The following is a 22,981-nucleotide window of genomic DNA, read 5'->3' as shown; positions in this document are numbered from 1 at the left end:
ATCGTTAAATATAAGTAGACATCAACAAATACAACACACAGAAAAAAAAAAAAAATCTTTCAGTCAAATTAACGAACATGTCAAGAATTTAAAAAACATAACTAGAGATAATGTAACAAAACCATCTGTTTCTTCATGGTAGAGGATTAAGAAAGTGCAAAATAGAAAAGTAATAATGGAATTGATTGAAACTAACTTGTTACCATTCGATTGAATAGAAAAAATCCGAAATGTAATTGATGGAGCTTCAATTTGGATGGGAAAAAAAACCGGTTTCTTGCAGCCGGTAGTAGTGGCCCCTTTGGTTTTGTAGTAGTAGAAGAAGTCAACCCTAATCTCTGATTGATCAAGTAGCAGAAGAAGAAGAAGAAGAAGAAGCAAACCGTAGTGGTGAAACCGAAAAGAGAAAAGATTCGGCTAGATGGAGAAGGAAGAAACGAGAGAGAGAAAAAATGGGAGTTCTTTTAGGGTTTTTTTAGTTACCGACCTACACGTCCTTAGCTTTTCGCGGGATTAAAAGTTTTGGTGCTTTTTGTTTTGTTTTGTTTTATTTTTTGGAAAGCTTTTTGTTAGGCACGATTCACATTTATTTGTCCCTATAGTAAGTTTATTAGGGACAAACATTAATTAATTGTCCCTATTCTAAATGTGTTGGGGACAGACGGAAAATGTGTGTCCCTATTGGACCTTTTTTTTGTAGTGAAAAACTAATGATTTCGAACTCTCAGATAAAGAGGGTATTTTCTTGAGAGAGAAGGTAGTTATTTTCTCCCCTGCACTCCAATAGAACAGCTTGTTAGGATTAACAATCACGTTACTTTTAACGCCATTATAAGTGGATGTGCACGAAATGCAATGGGGAGTATTGCGTTTGAGTGGTTTCATCGACTAAAAGATTGGAATGTCGAACTAAATGAAATAACCTATGAAATGTTGATTGAAGCTCTAACCAGAGATGGTTAACCAAGATTATCTTATGAGTTGTATTTGAGGGCTCAGGATGAAGATTTCGATCAATCTTCGAAAGCTTATGATGCAGTAGTTGAATCAGCAAAAGTTTATGGTGCAACTATAGATATAAATAGTTTGGAAAGGTAAAATGGCTTATCTTGACTTTCAAGATTCTGAAGTTGGAAGGACAAGCAAGAGCTAGCAACAATGAGGCTACTGTTGCTTATGTCAAAAAATGGTCTTCCGTTATATCAGCATGAAAAAGGGAGTTGATGCATGACAACCTTCGTTATGATGGTATATTCTGTTTGGTTAGGTAAGATTCTTGCGTCTGTTCTTGCTTCCAGCTATGGCTCTCCATTCCTTGCTCTTGATCTCCAAACTCTTGTTCATTTGATTCCCGAGGGGGAAAACCTGCAAAGGGTTCGAAAACCGCTCTGACGGTCAAGACAGTCAGGGTGCTCTTTGCAGTAAAAGAATGAATATTGATTGATCCTTTTGGGGGCGATTTATGGAAACTCTGAGTATTTCTTCTAGGTTTTCTAGGGGTAGAAGACGATGTTCTAGATGTCTTGTGGAAGACGATGTGGGGGGCGTTTTATAGGCTTAAGAGGCGGCGATCTTTTCCATTGAGGGAAACTTTTCCTTTGTGTTTATCTCAGATTCGGGATAGATGAAAATTCCTAAGTTCAAGGATCTTCAATTGATATTTACCGATGTGATAGATCTTCTGGGAGAAGTTTCCTCCCATGGGATTATTGAAACCCAAACTTGCTTAAACACTTAAGATCTGTAACCAACTAAGATCTTTAAGGAGATTTCGGGATTGAGTCGGTAAGCTTGGCGCGCTTCTGCCTTCCCAGTTTAGGGCATAAGGCATCGACCTCACTTACACGGACCCCCCTCATTCCATTGGAGATCCCGGGGCTGATCTGTCTGTCCCGAGGGCGAAACATGGCTGTTACTTTCTGCTGACCTCCCAGTTAGGGGCGTAGGTGTAGCCATTCTGTTTGCCTTAAGCCGGGTTGGCCGTTGGTCTTCAGGTCCGATCTTGACTTCTTGACGTCAGTCAACATCTGGACATTTTATGCATCATCAAAAGTCACTTCAACAATTTCACTGAAAACAACCACCAAAGCCATCGAACTAAAGCAACACCAATGGAGCCCTCCATCGACACCATCCCTGAAAATCAACGTTGACGCCTTATTCAAAAGCTTGACGGAACCGGCAGTTATTGGGTGCATTATGTTCGATGCTCAAGCTAATTTTATTTCAGCGCTAGCGGATACAGTCAAAGGTCAAAATGCAGAAGAATGTGAATGTTTAGGAATAAGATATACAATCCAATAGGCGATCAATTTACAAATACAACATATCCACATTGAGAGTGATAACCTTAACGTTATAAATCATCTCGAATATCAAAGCTACGTTATACAATGGCAATCAGGAAAGCACATAGATGAAATCCTCCACCTGAAAGAACAATTTACAAGCATCAAGTTCTCCCACACTCCAAGACAAAACAACTCGACAGTTGATGCACTCGCCAAATGGGGGAGAAAGCACCACTGACAGAAAATCTGGAACTCTTCTCCTTCTTTTATTACTAGCTTCTGTTAGCCTTGTTTGTTTGTTTCTATATTTTCTCAAAAAAAAAAAACACAACATAGACCAAAAGTCCAAAAAAGATATAAATGTTAAGATGCCTCAAACAAATCCTTTTTGCATGTAACACTTTGTAGGATTCATAAAAAAAATCATTTTGGTATGGCATTGTTAGCTTATTGCATTAAACAAAACGTAAATAACACATGCATTTTACTATACAATTTCACGCAATTTGGTTTGTGTTAATTACAAAACAAGTTTATTCGTACACATATCTAATATTCACTAAACAATCAACACATTAATGATACATTTGTGTATTTGTACGTGGTAAAAACAAATGTACAACAAATGGACCTTTTACCTGTTTTATGTTAAAGTTAGACCTTAAATCTAATTTAACTTTTATTTTGGACTTTTTGCCCACGGACCGTGTCACACCTAAATAAGTGAACATGTAACCCGTCTCAAGTGGGCATGAACAAGTTTATAACCTCAATCTTTGGATATAAGTTTAGGAATTGTAATCTCTGCAGTGAAAAAAATAGAGAGATATAATCTCAACCTTAGAAATAAGTGTGAGAGATGTAATTTCAACCCGTGGAGATAAGTTTGGGAGGTGAAAACTTCGCCATTGAAGATGAGGGTATTTCTAAAAACGATATATCATGCATACCTTATTATATAGATAAGAAAAAGATAATTAAAAATAATAATATTTTCTATTAATTTAAATTTTAAAGTTTGATGAGTTGGCACGCAGAGCACTTAAAAGGACACTAAATTTAGAGTTTCACTAAACTAACTACCTCCATATTATCAAATAGCATCAAATAGAGGCCCTCACACCAATCTAACACACACCTCTTGTTGACCCATTTATAACTTAACCCTAGTTTTAGGCTCCAACCCTCAAGTTCCATTTTTCTCTCCTTCCATTTCTCACCAAATCTTTATCAACAACCCACCACCTTGAAAGGGACTAACAACAAGATTTACCTCAGACGACCACCATTATCCAACCTACCAGTGATCACTACTCGTCCAATCTCTCTCACCACATCCCCACTTTTTACCCCATTTAACATATAACACATGTTTATTTGAAAGATTCAGGGCCAACCCTAGGCTCAAAGCAGGGAAAGTCTCAATTTGATTCACCACATGATAGGGCCCACATTTTAGTAATAGAATTTAAAGGCCCTCGCATGTTATAACTCTTGTAGATAGACTTTAAGGGCCCCTAAATATTTTAAAACAAGAGAGATGCCACATATTAAAAATTGAAAACTTTGTAAATATAAACTAAGTAACTCAAAAAACATGTTATACCTAAGAATGTTGTTTGAATTAATAAAATGCTCGATAAATAATCAAACTTTTGTTCACTTGCTCTAACCAAGTAATAACACATGTTACATATAATTATGTTGTTAACATCAATAAAGGGTAACTTTTCCATCTTTCTAAGAGAAAAATGTGTACCAGACAATACTCATTTCTAGGTTATTACTTTTTGTATTGTTTTTTCCTATACCTCACATGTTGTAGCCATTTATCTGATGTATACACTAGCAGACAATACCAATTTCTAGCCCATCTCATTATCAAACTTTAAGGAGAGAAGGAGCCCATCGGCGACATGAGCATCTCGATAGAGGGTAACTTTTCCACATTTTCTAAGAGGAAAATATGTACCAGGAACCCTAGTGTAATTTGAACCAGCTCCTACGCCATTATGAAAAACTATCAATTGTTGAATCGGGGTATATTGAATTGGAAGCCTCAGCTGAGCTCCAAGTTTACAAGGGAAATAGGCCCCCGATGTTATTACTATTGTGGATAGACTTTAAGAACCCCCAATAATTTTAAAACAAGATGAGATGGGTCACATATTAAAAATTGAAAATATACAAATATACTAAAGAGGCCCCCTCCCCCTAAACAATCAACACATTTACTAAACAATCACCACATTAATGATACATTTGTGTATTCGTACGAGACAACCAAATATACAAAAAACAAAGACTTTTTATTTATTGTATATTAAATTTGGACCTTAATCCTAATATAATTTGTTTTTGGACTTTTTGCTCGCAGACCATGTCACACCTAGGTAAACAAACGTGTAACCAGTCTCAGGTGTGCACAAAAAAGTTTATAATCTCATTCCTAGAATATAACTTGGGAATTGTAATATATTCTAAGGAAAAAAATCGAGAGGAATTGTAATATTTGTAGGGAAAAAATTCGGGAGGTATAATCTCACCCTTAGAAATAAGTGTGAGATATGTAATCTCAACCCATGGGGATAAGTTTGGGAGGTGTAATCTTCGTCTCCTAACCCCCCAAGTTCTATTTCATTCTCCTTCCATTTCCTCTCCTATCTTTATCAACAACCCACCACGTTGAAAGAGACCAACAACATGATCCTATTTTATCCCTCACCGGAAGACTATTTGTGCAACATTTTCATAGAAACAGATTTATTTTTGGCGTCGTGTTCAAGTTTCAAATATGATACCAATATGTGGATTCGTTAATATTATCATACTTGTTGGTTCTCGAATGTTTATATGTTGATTTGATCGTGTAGTTACCTGACTTTGTCATAGTCCATCTAGCTGTGTCTTCTTTATCGACCTGCAAATTGATACTAAGAATAGCATTTCTGATATCAATGGTAAATCAAGAGTTAATAATATTCATATTCCATTCATTATGAGTAATAAGTTGGCCCACCCAGGTTAGATTTATATTTTTAGTGTTGGGGATAGGAGGCGGGTGGTTGGGGATCCAATTGTCAAGCCAAATATTGATGTGTGTGCCTTTATTGACAACCCAGAAGATTAAGTTGGCAACCTGATCGTAATGTTTACGGATAGATTTTCACGACCAGGAATGGTTAGAGTTCAAGGGGTCAGGTTTAGACACTTTCGGGAAATATTTTGCTTTAAGAATTTGAGCCCATAAGTTTTGGGGGGTTTTTTTATCATCCTCCAGACCAGCTTGCTGAGGAATGCTTGATTCTCGAGATGCGGGGAACGAAAACCTAGTCCTCTGAGTTTGCAGGGGAGGCAAATGGAGGACCAGTTAATGGTATTGATGGTTTTGGATTTTCCCCACCAGAAGGACCTTTGCAAGGTCTCAATGCGGTTGCTTATGTCTTTGGGTATGGCAAAGCATTGCATTTGGTATCGGGGAACGACTGCTACGATAATGGAAATAACCACGGAGCGATCAGCTTGGGAAAGAAGGTTTGTTTGATATTTGGAAAGATTTGACATAGTTAATCATTTGACCCGAAGCAGAGCTGATATCCTTGAGTATTTGCTTATGGTTGAAGACATTCTCTAGCGTGTTATGGCCGAAAATGATGCATTCATCAACCAAGAAAAGATACTTAATGCTAACAGAGGAAAATGGTCTAGTTGACACTGAACTTGTTTTGCTATTAGGGTCCTTATTTTGAAGTGTCTTTTTTTTTGCCACCACCATTTCTTATTCCAGTTTTAGTTTATCCTTTCTGAAACGAACGATGCAAACCTAAAGTTGCTGTTGGAAAAAAGAGCAGGTTCATCTCTCTCTCACTCTCTCTTTAAAGTACCCATACGAAAAACCTAAAATTTTGGAGCTTTTCTTAGCTCTGCTTCTTCTTGTCTTTTTTTTTTTTTTTTTTTTTTTTTCTTTTCTGTTCTTTTCCAGTATCTCTAAACAGAAATTGATTCTGTAGATATTTTCCTTAGCTATGTAGGAACTTTATAAGGCTTAACCTTTTTGTACTTCTAGGGTTTCTGAAAGTTAGGTTAAATTTATTGTGATATCCTAATCATTATTTTGGGTAGTTTGAGACGGTAATTGGTTTGTGTAATTTTAACTAGTGTTGTTGATAAAATTGTGTTATTGACCTAGTTTCATGCCTTGAAATGTTTCTAGAAGTAGAACTAAAGTAACTGAATTGCAGGATGGAATCCGGGAAGGGATTCATACTAGAATAGAAATCTAGACCGATTCTGATGATGCGAATGCTGTCGAATCTTGAAGAAGATAAGATTTTGGTTTGAGAATGATGGCTTTAAGGAGCGGAAATTTGTTTGCGGCTGTCAAGTTTGAGCTAGACGATGCCACTTCTAGTACTTCTCCACAATATTCGAACCCTTTGCCTCGTCTTTCTGTCTCAAAACCTTCTTGGATTGTCAAAACTGAGGTCAGTCGACAGCTCTCTTTCTCGTGTAAACTTTGTCGAACGGAATTATCTACCTATAACCAACCTAGCAAATCAAAAATCAATTAGTCTTATTTTACTATATGATATTTAGTCCTTCGTATCCGAATGTACGCTAACTTAGTTAGGCATCATTCCAATTCTAATGATGCCGACTTTATGCAAGAAAACTGGGGGTCAGTTGAACTTTGAACCTTATCGTGTGGATCGTAAATGCATGAAAGTGATGTAGCAAACATATCTGCTTGTATTATTTGTTGAAACCCAGAACTTCGAGTTCTTGTTAAATGTGTTGAACCACTTATATACCATATAGCGATGTATGTCGGTTATTTAGATCAAGTGGTAGCATTCTTAATAACGTTTCTGTTTGCTTTCTTGGTTCTTATAGTCGAATGTTTGGAAAGAAGAAGTGAAGAAACCAAATCCTCCTTGTGTCGTCTGTGGAGGAACTGGGAGAGTTGATTGCTACAATTGTAAAGGCAAAGGTCTCTCTCTCTTCTTTCTCTCATGATACTTCGCAAGCAAGTCATATCACTGAATTCATTTTTTTCCTTGCTGTGTTAGGAAGGACAAATTGTGTAGATCTAGCTATGCTTCCTAAAGGAGAATGGCCAAAATGGTGAGTTTCTTCTACTATGTTCACTTCATAAAATAAAAAACATGACGAGTAATTTTGGGTGACATGAAGCACATCTAATCGTTGAACTTATCACTTGTAGACTTAGTTCTCAAACAGTATTAAGTTTGTCGACATCCAACTCATACTCAAATTTCAACGATTTGAAAAGCCAGACATATTACTTATTTGATCACGAGGTTTCTCTATATCGGACTATTCTCATGCAACGCCCTGGCAGGTGCAAAGCTTGTGGTGGAAGTGGCCTAGGTCACTGTTCTCGTTGCCTTGGAACAGGGGAATACAGAGATAAAATGGGTTTCCATTTCATGAAGCTGGACAAAGCTGCTGATTCTAGTAGAAGAAATCAGAACAGGACTCCAAATTGACAAACTCATGAATGAATACCAATATATCATATCGTGTACCTGGCAACCAGCCATTCTTTGAGATCAAGTTCTTGGCATGAAATTGGGGATAAGTACATTGAGTTCATGCCCTAGCCAGACTATGTCAAGGCTGAATCTTGTTTGGGCTGAAGTTTGGTTTCAGAACAGTTTGTCAAAACCCTGTAAAATTGCTCGAACTGGGAACGTTTAGCATTTTTTTTATGACCAGTTTTATATTGCACAGAGAGCTCAATGATTCTTTCTTAAAAAATTCTTATACTAAATTACTAATAAGGTTTCCTGTTTTTCTTGAATTCCAGACATAAAAATTGACCCGGGCCAAGAGATATTTCAGAGTGTATTCTTTTTGTTTTGAGATTTCGATTCCGTGAGCCTGGTCTTTTTGAAGATTAAACAACTGTTACACCAAAAAATTCGGACACAAAGTGATTCAGACTAGTAGTAATAAGAAAAAAAAAACACCTGATTATTTTTAAATTAGAAACTTTTTCCACTGTGTATATCAGAACACAGCAGAAGGAAACCTTTTACTGTTATAGTTCCAAGTTGATTGTCAACCAACCAAGGGTAACACTTAACAGTAGATCGCAGACCAGGCTCACGGAATTTTTTGTATAAAAAAAATTAATGGCTTTATCAACATCATAATAGAAGGGAGACCTTCACAACAACCATGAGGTTTGTATAACCAAAAGCTCTAGATAATTTCCCACTCGTGGAGTACTTATGAACATGCTTCGACCTGTCAAACTTAGCTAAGAGAACGATCTTTTATGGCACCAAAGCTTCAAGGATCATTACCATAGACGGCCTCAAGACAATCTTTCGGTTCTTTTAACTATGCACTTCGTTTTTATGTATCTTTTTTTTTTCTTATCAAGTAACCCCAATGATTCTATCTGTAAGAAGAAAGAGTAAGTGTTCGAGGAAATTCTCGTTAACAACATATTATCCCTTGAAAACGAAGACATCTTTTATCTTGCAGACAGATTTAGACAACTTGTTGATAATTCAAGACTTTCTGTGTCCTTCATAAGGTGAGTGGGTTCGATTGTTCAAGAAGAATCTGAAGATTTCTGGTAACTTCTTTTTGTTGTTCCCTTTTCGATCTTAATTGTTTCTTGTATGACTTGAACTATTTCCTGCATTTTTGGCCTAGAAGCGTTATGTGGCTCGACACTTAGAATTGCAACTTCAGCCATCCTCCATAAAGACTCAACTTGGAATTTTCCTTCTAGTGAAGGATCTACTAACCTTGTCGCATCTCCTTTATGGATCAATGACCTTGACTGCCAAAAAAGAAGTATCGACTCTAAGTTAATCGAAGATTAAGGTTTTAAACTGTAGCTAAACAGTCTATACGTTTGGATCGTGAGTCGATTTCGTCTAGGGGGTTAGCCTGAGCTCTTGGCAAGTTTCGAACTCGGTTTTGTCTCCCCATTTGTCCTTCTTTTCTCTTTGTTACTCTCTTTGTTGTTTTAGTTTATACGAAACGTCTAAACAGTAGTAGATATTAGAGAAAGAAGTATGTTTTACTGTTTTAGTAACTCGGCTAGTCGCTCGACTAGCCAGGCCCGAGTTCTGAGTCCAACTGCATAATAACAAATAGTATTTAAAGAGTTTGAAGGAAGCATACCCAGTGAACAATATTCCACTCAGGTCCATAGTCTTTTACTGAGAAAGGCTTCCTTCCTGAGATCAATTCTAGGAGAACAACCCCAAAGCTATAAACATCGCTCTTCTCAGTTAACTGTTGATTTGCATAATACCTTCAAGAAGTATTTAGTATAAAATTTTTGTTATGTTTGTGATAGAAAAAGGTAACAAATATAACATAACTTGGTAACCCATGACTCACTCAGGATCAAGGTATCCAACTGTTCCACACGCAATGCTTGATATATGAGTTAAATCTTCGTCGGTTTGTCTTGAAAGACCAAAATCCGACACCTTCGCTTTCATGTTAATGTCAAGGAGAATATTACTTGTCTTGACGTCTCGGTGAATAGTGCTAGGATTGCAACCACTATGTAGGACCTGTAAATATCTTCATTTGTGATTATCATATATGAAAAACAGATCTCATACCCGAACTAGATTCAAGTAGAAAGCATTAGTACCTTTAGCCGCGTCTTCTGCAATGGAAAGACGAGATAGCCAATCTAGGTGTTTCTTGTCAACGGAATCTGGATGGTAGGTTATGTTGTAGATGATGAAACTGTTTTTTTGTTGGAATTGGAAATTAGAGAAGTTTAACAACTACATAAAGACATACATACCATGTATATGTTCACGAAGCGTCCCGTTATGCATAAACTCATAAACCAGAACTCTCTGACTTGCTTCTTCACAATAGCCAATTAACGGAACTAAGTTTTTATGATGTATTCTTGACAAGAGTGAAACCTGAAACGTAACCCCATAAATGTTTAGTTATTAGACCATTATAAGTTCCTTAATGTACTACTCATAACCAAGTAACTTTGATTCTTCGCTTAGTGTTAGAATATTGTGTTTCTTACTATATGATAGTACCTCATTCACGAACTGTTGTGCTCCGTGACTAGAAGCTTCAGCCGAGATCTTTACTGCAACTTCCTTTCTGTCTTTCATTTTGCCATAATATACAGGTCCAAAACTTCCCTTTCCTATTTCTTTTGAGAAATTATTGGTTGCTTCTTCTAGCTCAGAAAAGGTAATCTGGTACGCCACATCGAGGCTTTCATCAATCAAAGATCCAGTTTTTACAAGAGAATAGGCAGTTGAAGGCTTCGACGTAACTTGCAGTGAGTTACCTAAAGACAATTCAAGTAATTGTCAGAAACCATCTACAAGAAAAGGTTTATCATTAGAAAGTCTTTAGGGGGCTCATACTTTTTTCAGTTTTCGTCTGAGATCTCGATTTCCTACAATTACGTAATAATAGATAACTTCCTGCGAGGATAAAAAAGAGTGTGAGTGCAGCAATTGAAGCACCATATATAAGCTTCAAATTCTTTTTGTGCTGCTCCTTCCGGAAAAGTTCAGGATTGCCATCATAACTGCATATAATAACGTTAACAGCTTCATATTAATTTTTTGATTCTCTATGTTCACCTGATAGTTAATTAATATTCGTATCCATTGATAATATGCGAACAGATATCCCTGAAATGAGCATTTTTATAGTTACGCTAGTGTACATGCATCCATTCCCGGACAGAACCACTAGGCTAACCCAGGCTACCCATTGAGCTCCATATATTACAATGTGTTTGTTTACCAGTTCCAAGATATAACTTTACTCACTTGAATACCAACTTTCCAGTTAATAACGATGGAGCTATCTCCCCACTTAAAGAGTTGTTCTGAACGTACCTGTCACTCGAATAAGAGTTAAGAATAGCTAACGGATCAATCTACCATAAAACAACAAAAGCTCGAAAAGAATGACAACAATCTCAGTTAAGTTATATTACATACAATTCTCGCAGGTTCGGTAAATCACCCATGTAAGAAGGCAATGGACCAGTCAATCTGTTGTGCTCTAGATGTCTGCACATTACATACACAAAATTATTTTCTTTCTTTAGGTACATTATAAGATTTACAATCCTGATTGAAAAACTTATAGAATGTTCAAACTGACAAGATTACTCAGATCAGGAATCGGCCCAGACAAGGAGTTCCCATCCAACCACCTTAAGATTCATAAACCCGAGTTCGGTAAGTATATTTGATCTCAGCTTAGTTCTTGGTAAAATTAACGAAAAATGCATCGCTTGTGACATGTCATTACTTACAGCTTTCTTAAGCTGTCCAGGTGATTAAGCTCTGATGGAATTTTACCCTTTAACTTCTTTCCTGATAAAATTCTGTTTAACAAGTCAGTAAATTAAACCATCTTATTTTCATGGGAATCTAGTTCCTCATTTTTCTTTACAAGGTAAATTGCATATTTTCGGTTTGTTCATGCTGAATTACTGTGACATGTTTCAATTTTGTTATAACTAGAATCAGGACTTACATTTTTGTAATCCTTGCTGGTTTGCTGGAACTGCATTTCAACCATTCCCAAGGAGTAGGAGTACATGGATCACCTTCCTCATGAATCCAATCACTTCCGGTGGACATGGCGCTGAGGGCATTCAAAACCATTGCTTCAAATCGAAGATAAAAAACACTTCAATATCAGGTGAGGCTAGCTGACATAATATATACATATACGTGGTTTCTTCGTTACTAGTAGTGAAGTAGGAGGATGTAACCGCATTGCTTCCTTTATCACTAATTTCAAGTAGTTGAGTTTAGGAAGATCGCTTTCTTCTACCATCCTCTTGTTCACGACTATCCTTCTCACATCGTTTTGCGCTCTCTTCATTACGGGTGGGTTCTTAATTAGTTATGTCATTGTCCGCACCATTGCAGTAGATGATGTATCACTTCCGGCTATGAACATGTCCTGTAAAGTTCAGTGCAAGAGTAAAGCAAACTACTACTGATTGTTTGGAAATATTTATTTACTTGTAAAAAGCATTTGTGTTTTGCGTATCTAGTTTAGAACAATCGATGAAATCTTGCAATCTTCGAATTTAGCATACCATATAAGGGTATATTTGTCACTTCCTTACTGCAATGTGGAGAAATAGGATACTTTTAACTTCGACTAAACCTTTTATTTGTTTAATTGAGTTTTTTCTCATCGTGAATATTAGTTAAAACTTCTTTGGCCAATTTTTGTTATGTTCAAAAGAATCCAACAATATTTTTTAGGTTTGAGCTCTTGATGTGAAGTTTGCAAAAGTAAGGTTAATTTGCACAAATTTGTGTATCTTTTGCAATGAGTTGCATTAGATTTGCACAGACGTGGTTACTAAGTTGGTTTCCACTCTTTAGGTCAAGAGTTCGAGACACAAAGTCATGTCCATTAAAATATGTTGCCATTTCAAAAAAAAACGTTAAAGAATACAGGCAGTGAACAAAACTAGGAATTAGAGAAAGAAGAGAAAATAAAGATAAGCGCATACGAGGATAGCTTATATATGATCTCTTCTGAGCTCAATATATTGACCAATGACCAGGATTCTTCTGTATCCTTAGCTTTTATGGTTTGGTCTTTGGGAATGAAGGTGTTCTTCTATTACTTCCTCATAGAAATCATCCAATTCTTGATAATTCTTCTCCAATCTAGCCTTTAGCTAGCCCATCAAACTTGTGAATCCAACTCAACCATGGAAAATGATCTGCACTACTAAATCCACCTAAAAATTCCTCCGTTTCGTGAAGAATCTTTCAATCTTTACTCTTAGATTCACCACCCTCACTGAATTTCCTACCGAAAACAACTCGACAACCCACATTGTTCACAAGGCAAAACACCATCTCACGTAGATCAATAAGAATAGCAACCTCTTCTTCTCTCACAGTCCGAAACGAGGCAATCTCTTGGCACTCAATAGTTCTAAGATTGTTATCTTCCTAACTTCCCTCCAATACTCACCATAAGGAGAGAAAGTTACATCAGAGCATCCATAGGAGAGTTTCTTAGCTGCATACAATACAATATGGGTCTTCCCGAAAACACCATATTATGAGTTTTAAAGATCTCTTTAATCATATCGTGAAAGAAAAGACAGACTTGGGTTCATCCTGGTCGTTTCACAATTCTTGCTAGAAGAACTTTTGGTACGGATGATAAAAGGGTTTATGATAGTCTAAGATGTTGCAGGTAAAACAAACCCTAAATTTTTTTAAAAAGTTCTGACTTTTTTCATCTTTGCTTCACTTTAATCAATTGTTAGTTTAATAATATTAATCTACTTTTCATTACTTAGAGCATCTCCAAAGCATCTCCAATGCAACACTCAACAAAAATTCAATTAATCTAATGTGTCAAGTACGAGTTGAGTTTCTCTTTCCTAGGTTGCACTATTGAGATACTCAATTCAAAATTCATCTCCAATGCCACACTTAAAAAACTCAACATTTACTTTAAATTTACTTTCGGTTCTTATTTTAATATATAAAATGTTGATGTGGACCAATTGAGATACAACAATAAATGTTGAGATATTCGTAAGAAAACTCAACAATTGAGTTTTCTTTTGAGTATCTCAATATTTATTGTTGCCACATCATATTGAGACTCTAGTTGAGTGTTGCAGTGGAGAGTGTTTTTTGTCAAAAACTCAAGTAGTCCTATGTGTCCAATTGAGTTTTGAAAATTGAGTGTTGCATTGGAGATGCTCTTATGAGTACTAACTACGAGTATATACACAAACGACGACACCCGGGATATAAGAGGAAATCCTGCCATAAGGGCCCGAACAGGAAGGTGGAGAGCCACATGGTGTATAATATGTGAGTTTATAATTCAAGATTTCTCTTTTTTCCCCTGTCTATATCATTATTCCTTAAATTATAATTAACTTTTTGGTCTCTTAAGTAAATGAATTGAGCGAAAGATTGTTATACTGCGGCCTGGGGGTCAACCTAATTAACTACGTCCAAAGTCATTTCAAATATGTGACAAATAAGTCTCAGACCAATATGTCACTTACTTGGCAGCGCATTGCTACGTTGGGCTGCCTTTATACGTAATTGACTATGTTGACTCTCACACCGCAATACAAGAGTCTTTCGCTCAATTCATTTCCTCGGATACCAAACAGTTAATTAGAAGTCTAATCTTTTATGGAATAATGATGTACGAAGGGTAAAAATTCTTGAATTAAAAAAGATCACATATGATTTACCCAAGCCCTCTCCACCTTCATGTTCTGACACTTACGGCATAACTCTGCTTCATATCTTAGTGTAATCGTCCTTTGTCTATATACCCATAGTTAGCTCTGTTAAGTTGTTAAAAGTAGACTAGTAATTTTATTTAACTAACAAACTGATCAACAAAATCTTAGAAATCTCATAGTCTGTCCCTTTTTTAGTTAAAAATTAAGCTTGGTTAAGTCTATAGGTGGACAAAATTCTATGTTCTCCTCATCCATTCAGCACTCTGTTAGAGTATAAAGATCGATATGAATCGAGATCCGTAGATATCCGAAGATATCCGTGTGACGCCCCAAGCCCAGCAGTTGCAGATATTGTCCTCCCTTTCGCCACCACCCTCGCACGGATGGTAGGAGGTTTTGTTCTTGGCGAGAGCACCACGAACTCCCCCAAAAGGCCTCGACACTTACCAAGCTTGAGCATACACCTATAGCCCAGGCTCCGGACACTCTCGTGAGCGATGTGGGACTATCACAATCCCCCCACCCTCAACGAAGAGCCGTCCTCGGCTCTGATACCACTTGTGACGCCCCCAGCCCAGCAGTTGCAGATATTGTCCTCCCTTTCGCCACCACCCTCGCACGGATGGTAGGAGGTTTTGTTCTTGGCGAGAGCACCACGGACTCCCCCAAAAGGCCTCGACACTTACCAAACTTGAGCATACACCTATAGCCCAGGCTCCGGACACTCTCGTGAGCGATGTGGGACTATCACAATCCGTATCAACCGTCCAAGATATATGAAGACATTATTTGTACTTATCCTAGATAGAGTCCTAGGATAATAAGATATCCGAATCACTCTATAAATAGAAGTGACCTCTATGTATTTTACATTGAATTGAGTTGCATTGAGTCTTCGAGTCTGTAAGCAATCAATCCCACGATTGTGGAGATAATAGAATATAGCCATTCATGGCTTTCTCCGTGGATGTAGGTCGTGATCCTCCGACCGAACCACGTAAACTATTGTGTCTTTTATATTAGTTTGTGTCTTCTATATTACCAACTAACACGATATTCCACATGGTATCAAGAGCAGGTTTGTTAATCCTGTGTTTTCTTAATTTCCGCGCTTTTCCGACGATTTTTTCCAATCGTTGTGTTTTTTTTTGTTATCAAATATCACAAATCAATCCTGGTATTTGAATTCTTTTTTAGCTTTCCCTATTATCGCCGATTTTTTCTTTGTGATATAAGGATCGATCAACCACTCTGATATAGATTCTCAAATTATTCTTGTCATTATCAAGTTCCGACGAAGTCGTTGTGATTGAGTAATCGACTTTGTCGATATCTTCTTTTTTTCTTTTCCCAAGTTTATCTTGTGATTATTTCTCATCTTGTGATTAAGTAATCTTTGAACACAACTTCCGGTATCACCACCATAAGGTTGTTCTTAGATCCGTTATTACCCATTGCTTTCCAAGCCTATTAAATTAGATATTCGTTCAAGCTTCATGATTATGAAGACTTGCCAATTCCTTCTTCATTATCGCCATAAGCACGCCAGAGAAGGACATTCACTTTAGATGCCGTTTTTTTTTGGGATCTCATGTGCTGCAATATACCGGAAGAAGTACAATTATTTTCTACCCGAGCCTGATCAAACTTCCGCAAATTCTCGATTATTTTTGGTTCGATTAAATTCTCCTGAGCAGGTTCATCAACCCTGTTTCATCAATTTTTTTTTCTTCTTCCGCTATTGCCGACGTTTTTTTTTTTTTTTTTGCGTCGTGATTCTACCTTTCAGTCAATTTGTCGATTTCTTCTACTCTTCTTCAATTTTTTAATTGTTGTGATTCCATTATTCAAGATGGAAGAAACGATTTCCCTTTCAATTTGATGAAAAATCAATTGTTTTCTTCTCGGTTTCGGACAATTTCCATTGCCCTCTTCTTCTCGGTTTTTAGGCCGACGAACAACTCTCTCTACCACTTTGGGCGATTCAATACTGTTCCAAAGTTTGTATCCCTCGAACAACTTGTTGTTCTCTCTCGGTTATCTCTACTTATTGGAACCGTACTTTTCGCCCATCGATTTTCCGGCTGCTCTACTCCCATCATGAAGTTAGTAATATTCTTCAATCACCTTTCTGTGATTTGAATAACATATTTGTTGCTTCCAGTAATGCTGCTACTCTTCACTTGATGTTTTTCATCTTTCCTCGATGGGATTGAGATCAAGTGAAGGTTTGTTTCGTAGTAGCAGAACAAGTCTCTTCGGTTGCAAGAATGGTGATTCAATCAACCAGTTTTTCTGCAATTCGTCAATTCTTCTACACACATCCAGTACAGTTGGAAACATGTGTGTTTTCAGCACCTATTCTAATAAGGGGTCTCCATCATCACAACAGGCACATTCATCTCCTTATGGCTATTCCATTCAACCTCCACTTCCCGTTGGATACCCAATGCTAGTGGGTCTAATATTAGCCAATATTGTGAGCAGTGCAAAGTATCAATCATCACCTTTGATTCAATCAAAGACTTAAATCATCCTTTGGTTGGAAGCCCATCCTTATAGTCTACATCATGACTGCTACTCAATCACATTGAGTATGTTTCTTAAGTACGTGGGCACCTTATATGAGTGATTCAATCATTATGCTCAAGACTTCGTCTCTTTCCCTCTCTCTCTCTCTCGGCTTCATCCGAGATTCATCTTTTCTCATCTACCCAAAAAAAAAAGTTTTCGTGGTATGATAGTCATTTCCATTCAACAGATGTTACCTCTTCAAATCTTGCCGACTACAAGTAGGTCAGGCCGACTCCGGATTTGTAGCCGATTGCATAGCAAGGATGGATTTCAACATCAGTCAATTTTCAGTCTTTTCTTCTTTAAGGAATCCATTCCACCTGATTCAATCTCCTCTCCAAAGATCTCCTCTCAAATTTCCAACGTTTTTTTTTATTAACTAACTCAGTTTGTCGATATTTTTTTCTCTTCTTCCAAGTTATTCTTGTGATTCTCATGAGCAGGTTAATCAATATCTTATTAATCGCCTTAATTTTTCCGTTCTGTCGGCTGCGATGGATTAGCCTTAATCAGTCATTCCCTCTCTTGTCTAAACGGTCTTTTGCCGAATCGTTTTTTTTCTTTCATCCGAATTCAAGCTTCCGCGAGTTCCAACAATTTTTTTGTTGTATTTACCGTTCAATCATCACTATCGTGGATTTGTTAATGAGGAATCGCAAATTTCCACACATCATTGATGGTCGCCCTCTAATATCATCAATTACACCAACTTCAAATCATATTTAGTAGGATATACTACTATAATTTTTGCTTCATCTCAATATTCATCGTACTCAATCTCTCGCCTCCAACGTTGTTTGATGTATTCAATGTTGTGAATTGTGTTAGAGTATAAAGATCAAGATGAATCGAGATCCGTAGATATCCGAAGATATCCGTATCAACCGTCCAAGATATATGAAGATATTATTTGTACTTATCCTAGATAGAGTCCTAGGATAATAAGATACCCGAATGGCCGAATCACTCTATAAATAGAAGTGACCTCTATGTATTTTACATTGAATTGAGTTGCATTGAGGTCACTTCTATTTATAGAGTGATTCAGGTATCTTATTATCCTAGGACTCTATCTAGGATAAGTACAAATAATGTCTTCATATATCTTAGACGGTTGATACGGATATCTTCGGATATCTACGGATCTCGATTCATCTCGATCTTTATACTCTAACACACTCTCCATTAATACTCAAGAGACTTTAATCATGCAGCTTGTAATCCTTTCGAGCCGAATGGTGTCAGCTTGAAAGGTATCAAATTCCCTAAGAGTCTTGGTGTTGTTGCAGGTTTAGATCGTGTTCAACATTGGCAATCAGCTTATGCCGAAGGACTTAAAAAAACTATGAGCACGTTGTGAATAAAAGAATCAGTAGAGATGGTAAAAGCAATACCTCAAAAATACATCTATTGATAGATAACTCCACATCCCTTTGACCCTTTGTAGTGGAAGATTAACGAATGGTGATGAGGCAAATGACGATGGGGCAAGAATTATTTTGTGAGAAATTTGATATCCTTTTGTGCCGGGGCTATATCTTTTTGAAAAAAGCTCGCGAAGTCATTTTTCAAAAATCATTGTCAAAAGATTAATTGAGTCACAAATCATAATAAGCCATTATCGATAAAAGACTTTTTTTTTTCAGGAATGCAAAATTTTTAAGATGTAAGGATAATTCAAGAATAATAGCATGTCATAATCATAAGAACGACGCTAAGCAAACAGAGAAAAATGGGCCGATCACAAATACAAAGCCGACGTGACCAACTCCTATTTACACATAGCATTTCTTTCTCAATAGGCCAATTCGACCAATTTTTGAGACCCTTCATTTTTGTTTCGAAGAAATAAAAGGAGAATAATGGTAGTTTGCCTAATGAACACATTGCCTAATTAGGCAAAAGTCTATATACTCAAAACACACCATTCTTACTAATACTTCAATCTAAAATCCACCCAAACACTAGAAGTTTGAAATTGAACCAGACACCTATATACTATCCTATCATGTCTGACTCGGCCTGCACGGACAAGTAACTCGGGTTCGAGTTAGGGCAATGGGTAGCCGGACCGACGCTCAGCCAAACCTCGAGTATTAAGCTGTACACAAGGAACTCACCTTAACTTGGCTTAGTTAATCGAAAGGAGTCGGACAGACTCGGCATAGTTACTCATGATCAACAAAATCTTGGAAATTTTATGGCAGTCCCTTTTTTTAGTTCAAATTGAGGCAGACAAAGAGACAGACAAAGAGGTTTAAGAGAGAGAAAAAGAGGGTTAAGTCGTTTAATTTTAACAAAGGAAACACCGATGCCGTCAAATACGTGACAAATTGGTCGGGGACGTACTATCTACTCATCTCATTGAAGCATTTTTGAGGACTTTAAAGAGTCACCAAAAATGCTCCAAAGGAGTTGGATAATACATCCCCACCAATTTGTCACTTACTTGGCAGTTGACTATGTTGACTCTAACACCCCAAGGCAATTGTTAATTGTAAGTAATCTTTCAAGGAATGTCAACAGTTGGTAGCCCAAGTGGTTCCAAGGTGTTGACATAAACTCCAGAAAGCCCTTGAGGTCCCAGCTTATCACATCTATGATGTATCAATGCCAATTGTAACGACTAACGTAGATCGTAGTCGACTTCCAAAAAAAAAAGTAACCTTTCAAGGAAAAACTTTTGGGTTTTGAAGAGAAATAAGAGAGAAGTTTTGGGAAGTGAACCAAGAAGTGAAATTGTCTTTGTGTTTTCAAGAGAAAGAAGAAAGGTGGAAAGAGAGAGAGAGAGGGAAGTGTGCAGTGGCGGACCCAGAAAAGTTTCACTGTGGGGACACTTTTGGTTATAATAAGTTGTAAAATATCTAAAAATCTTGACGTGACACATCAGAGCGAATGATCTCTATACACTACTGTATTATAAGCCAACTCAACTACTATTGATACAAGTTGTGTCGGTTTTAACCAATACAAATATGTAGTGTTATACACATTCAAATTATATAAAGAAGTTAAAGAAACATAGATGGCAGCCTCATTTTAGAAAAATAACTAGATAACACTAGTCAGAAAATAATATTAGTCTTTTATGGGATAAGGATGATGCAGAGAAAAATAACTTTAACAACGTTTATGAAAGTCGATAATGAATTTACAAAGAAAAATGACCAAAAGATTAACTTATCTTTTAATAAGAGGGTCAAAATAGAATAATAGAGGGCTAATAGGAGAAATAAGAGATAAGTTTTGGGAAGTGAACCAAGAAGTGGAAGTGTCTTTCTGTTTTCAAGAGAAAGAGGAAAGGTGGAAAGAGAGAGAGAGAGAGAGGGCAGTGTCAAGTGTGGGGATTCTATGGGAGGGAGCTGCCCAATTTATAGGGGAAAAAAAGAAGAGAGAAAGGGGATTGTTTAGGTGGAGAGTGAGGGAAGTGTGATGGGGATTAGGTGGAGAGTCAGATAAGTGTGGGGATTTTTTTTTTTTTTTTTGATGAAGGGAAATACCATTAAAATAAAGCGTCTATTACAAGCCAACTTAAAATTCAGAAAAGAAAGATGCTACATCATTCCATATTTTCTTATACCCATGAGTACGTCCCCATTTAGCTAAAGCATCAGCATAGCCATTACCATTTCTAGACACATAAGTGAAAATAATTCCCGAAAATTTATCTTTGATGTTCTTGATCTATTGGATGATATCTTGAGATTGCCATTGAGTTCTTCCTTCATCACCGTTGATAGCTTGGATTATTGACTTGTTATCACTTTCTAGATGCACATAAGCAATTTGTAGTTGCCTCGCTCCTAGAAGCCCATATAATATTGCTAAGCTTTTTCACATTCTTCCGCATTCTGTCCTCGTACAGTATCTGTTGCTGCCATTAAAATTTTGGCATCTTCATCACGCATAATGTAACCAATCCCTGCTTGTTCTGTAAGGTTCATAAAAGAGGCATCTACATTGATTTTAATATAAGGTGCCGTAGGAGGTTTCCATGTTTGTATATCCGTTTTTTCCTTACTCTTAGTGGTGATGCAATTTTCTGTTTTGAGTGGGGTTGTAGTGGTGCTGTTTATCCTTTCTATCGTTTGGACTGGATTCTGTTTATTCGTCGTAAAACAGTTCTCACATCTGGATTTCCACAGTAACCAAAGAATTTTAGCATACAGATTAATTGTTTCTTCCTCAAGGGACTTCCATTGTTGAATCCATTGCATAATGGTCTCAATATGATCAGTTCTAACATTATAATGAAACCAGACTGCCTTCGCGAAAGGGCAATGAAGCATGACATGATCAATTGTCTCTTCCTCATTGCAGTTAGTACAGGAGTAATTATTTCCAATGAACTTGCCAATTCTAGCTCTGACTGGTAAGCTATTCGTACAACATTTCCATAGAAATAGTTTAATCCTTGGGATAGTGTTCATATTCCATATAAAGAACCAGTCCATCTGGTCATTAGTGCTAAACATTGAATTGTTGCGTAAAAAATTGTACATGGATTTAAGCGTGAAATTACCTGATTTTGTCAGTGTCCAAATGGCTTTATCCTTTTCATTAGGATTGAGATTGATGCTGAGTATTGCCCTGCAAATGTCATTATTAAAAAACATATTAATAACATTTAAATTCCAATTTCCATTCGTAATAAGTTGTGAAACCCGATTCAAAGAGCATCCTCTATCATTCGTAATGGGAGGTGGATGGTTAGGTATCCAGTAGTCCGTCCAAATATTGATTTGCTCTCCTTTGTTGATGTTCCAAAATATCAGACTCTCACTTTGATGATAGTGTTTAGATATAGATTTCCACGGCCACGAGTGATGGTTCTTGGGCGGTTTAGGTTCATTTGAGTTGTGAAAATACTTCCCTTTCAGCACTTGGACCCAAATAGCCTTCGGATTGTTGATTATCCGCCAGTTTAGTTTAGTGTGGGGATTTTATATCCTCAATTACACAAACTGTTTTCAACAAAAAAAAAAAAAAAAAAAAAAAGTTACATGTAGTGTTGCTCAAAAGTAGTAATGAGAAAGATGAAATAAAAAGGATTTTTGAGTGAGAGGCCCAAAAAATGGAGGGTAAATAAGCATTACCCCCAGCCGAAAAAAAAAAAATTAGAACCCAGTCCAAATTGTCAGGACAGCTCACAGTTTTCTGGTTTTTATTTTATTTATCCATCTTTTACCCCTCCACGGGAAAGTTCTGTGTTTTCTGACAATCTGACGGACGACAGCGAAACAATTAATTCCCCGTACATGACGTCATGTCAGAGAAACATTCAGATTTTCTGAAAATTCAAAAATGGCGCCATTTTTTGACGAAATTTCAGCTAATTTTTTTGGATCCCTCCCATTATATTTTGTTTCAACTCCTTCTTTCTTCTTATTTATACATCCAAAAATCTTCTTCATCATTCTTATTTTGTTTTTCACATTTTATCTTCTTCATCTCTTTCAATCTCTATTTTGTTATTCTATATTTAATAATAGTCTATACTACTTTCTAAGTGGCATAAGTATCTTCATACATTGTGGTATGGCACTGGGAGATGTGGGGACAATTTCGAGATAAAGGATGGAATCGATATTTACAGATAATGGTTGGGAGTTGGTTTACTCTTGTGCTTTTACATATGATATGTAGAGATGCTTATTCTATTTTCGTTGTTTTTAATAATATTATGTAATTATATACTAGCATATTAGTTTTAAGTATCTTCATGCATCATGGTATGGAACCAAGAGATGTTGAGACTATTTCGAGATAAAGGTTGGAACTGATTTAAGTACAAAAACTGGTTGGGAGTTGGCTAACTCTTGTGTTTATACATATGATGCGTGAAGATGTTTTTTTC

General features: G+C 36.8%; 1 protein-coding gene and 1 pseudogene across 3 annotated transcripts; one reads left to right on the top strand and one right to left on the bottom strand.

Moving 5' to 3' along the window:
* The first annotated feature begins 5,867 nt into the window (after positions 1-5,867).
* Positions 5,868-10,075, top strand: ENA (DnaJ/Hsp40 cysteine-rich domain superfamily protein). 2 transcript variants are annotated; one of them, XM_086634666.1, is made up of 5 exons: positions 5,868-6,142; positions 6,533-6,775; positions 7,185-7,281; positions 7,361-7,415; positions 7,654-10,075. In XM_086634666.1, the coding sequence occupies exons 2-5, from the start codon at positions 6,635-6,637 to the stop codon at positions 7,799-7,801; spliced, it is 441 nt and encodes a 146-aa protein (XP_086490792.1). In that variant the 5' UTR covers positions 5,868-6,142; positions 6,533-6,634; the 3' UTR covers positions 7,802-10,075. The 2 variants fall into 2 exon arrangements, with proteins under 2 accessions (XP_086490792.1, XP_086490793.1); XM_086634667.1 differs by having other exon boundaries at positions 5,993-6,142; positions 7,643-7,752.
* On the bottom strand, positions 8,747-20,466 carry LOC147544474 (putative LRR receptor-like serine/threonine-protein kinase At1g67720; annotated as a pseudogene). Its single transcript, XR_015223394.1, has 13 exons — positions 18,519-20,466; positions 11,829-12,263; positions 11,605-11,676; positions 11,434-11,502; positions 11,285-11,356; positions 11,111-11,179; positions 10,697-10,863; positions 10,358-10,617; positions 10,102-10,228; positions 9,935-10,008; positions 9,681-9,859; positions 9,459-9,591; positions 8,747-9,111 (listed from the first exon to the last, which is right to left on the bottom strand). The product of XR_015223394.1 is annotated as a putative LRR receptor-like serine/threonine-protein kinase At1g67720 (transcript).
* Positions 20,467-22,981: the final 2,515 nt, after the last annotated feature.

Source organism: Eschscholzia californica, unplaced genomic scaffold (genome assembly GCF_041429995.1).
Source record: "Eschscholzia californica isolate CP2 unplaced genomic scaffold, dmEscCali1.0.p SCAF_4, whole genome shotgun sequence".
In the NCBI taxonomy this organism is placed as follows: Eukaryota; Viridiplantae; Streptophyta; class Magnoliopsida; order Ranunculales; family Papaveraceae; genus Eschscholzia; species Eschscholzia californica.
The sequence above is the reverse complement of the archived record's forward strand: the minus strand, read 5'-3'. Positions and strand labels throughout refer to the sequence as shown.

Coding starts and splice junctions, on each gene's coding strand:
- ENA (XM_086634666.1), top strand. CDS start 6,635: ATGATGGCTTTAAGGAGCGGAAATTTGTTTGCGGCTGTCAAGTTTGAG. Junction 7,282..7,360: donor CTACAATTGTAAAGGCAAAG/GTCTCTCTCTCT, acceptor TTGCTGTGTTAG/GAAGGACAAATTGTGTAGAT. Junction 7,416..7,653: donor AAAGGAGAATGGCCAAAATG/GTGAGTTTCTTC, acceptor ACGCCCTGGCAG/GTGCAAAGCTTGTGGTGGAA.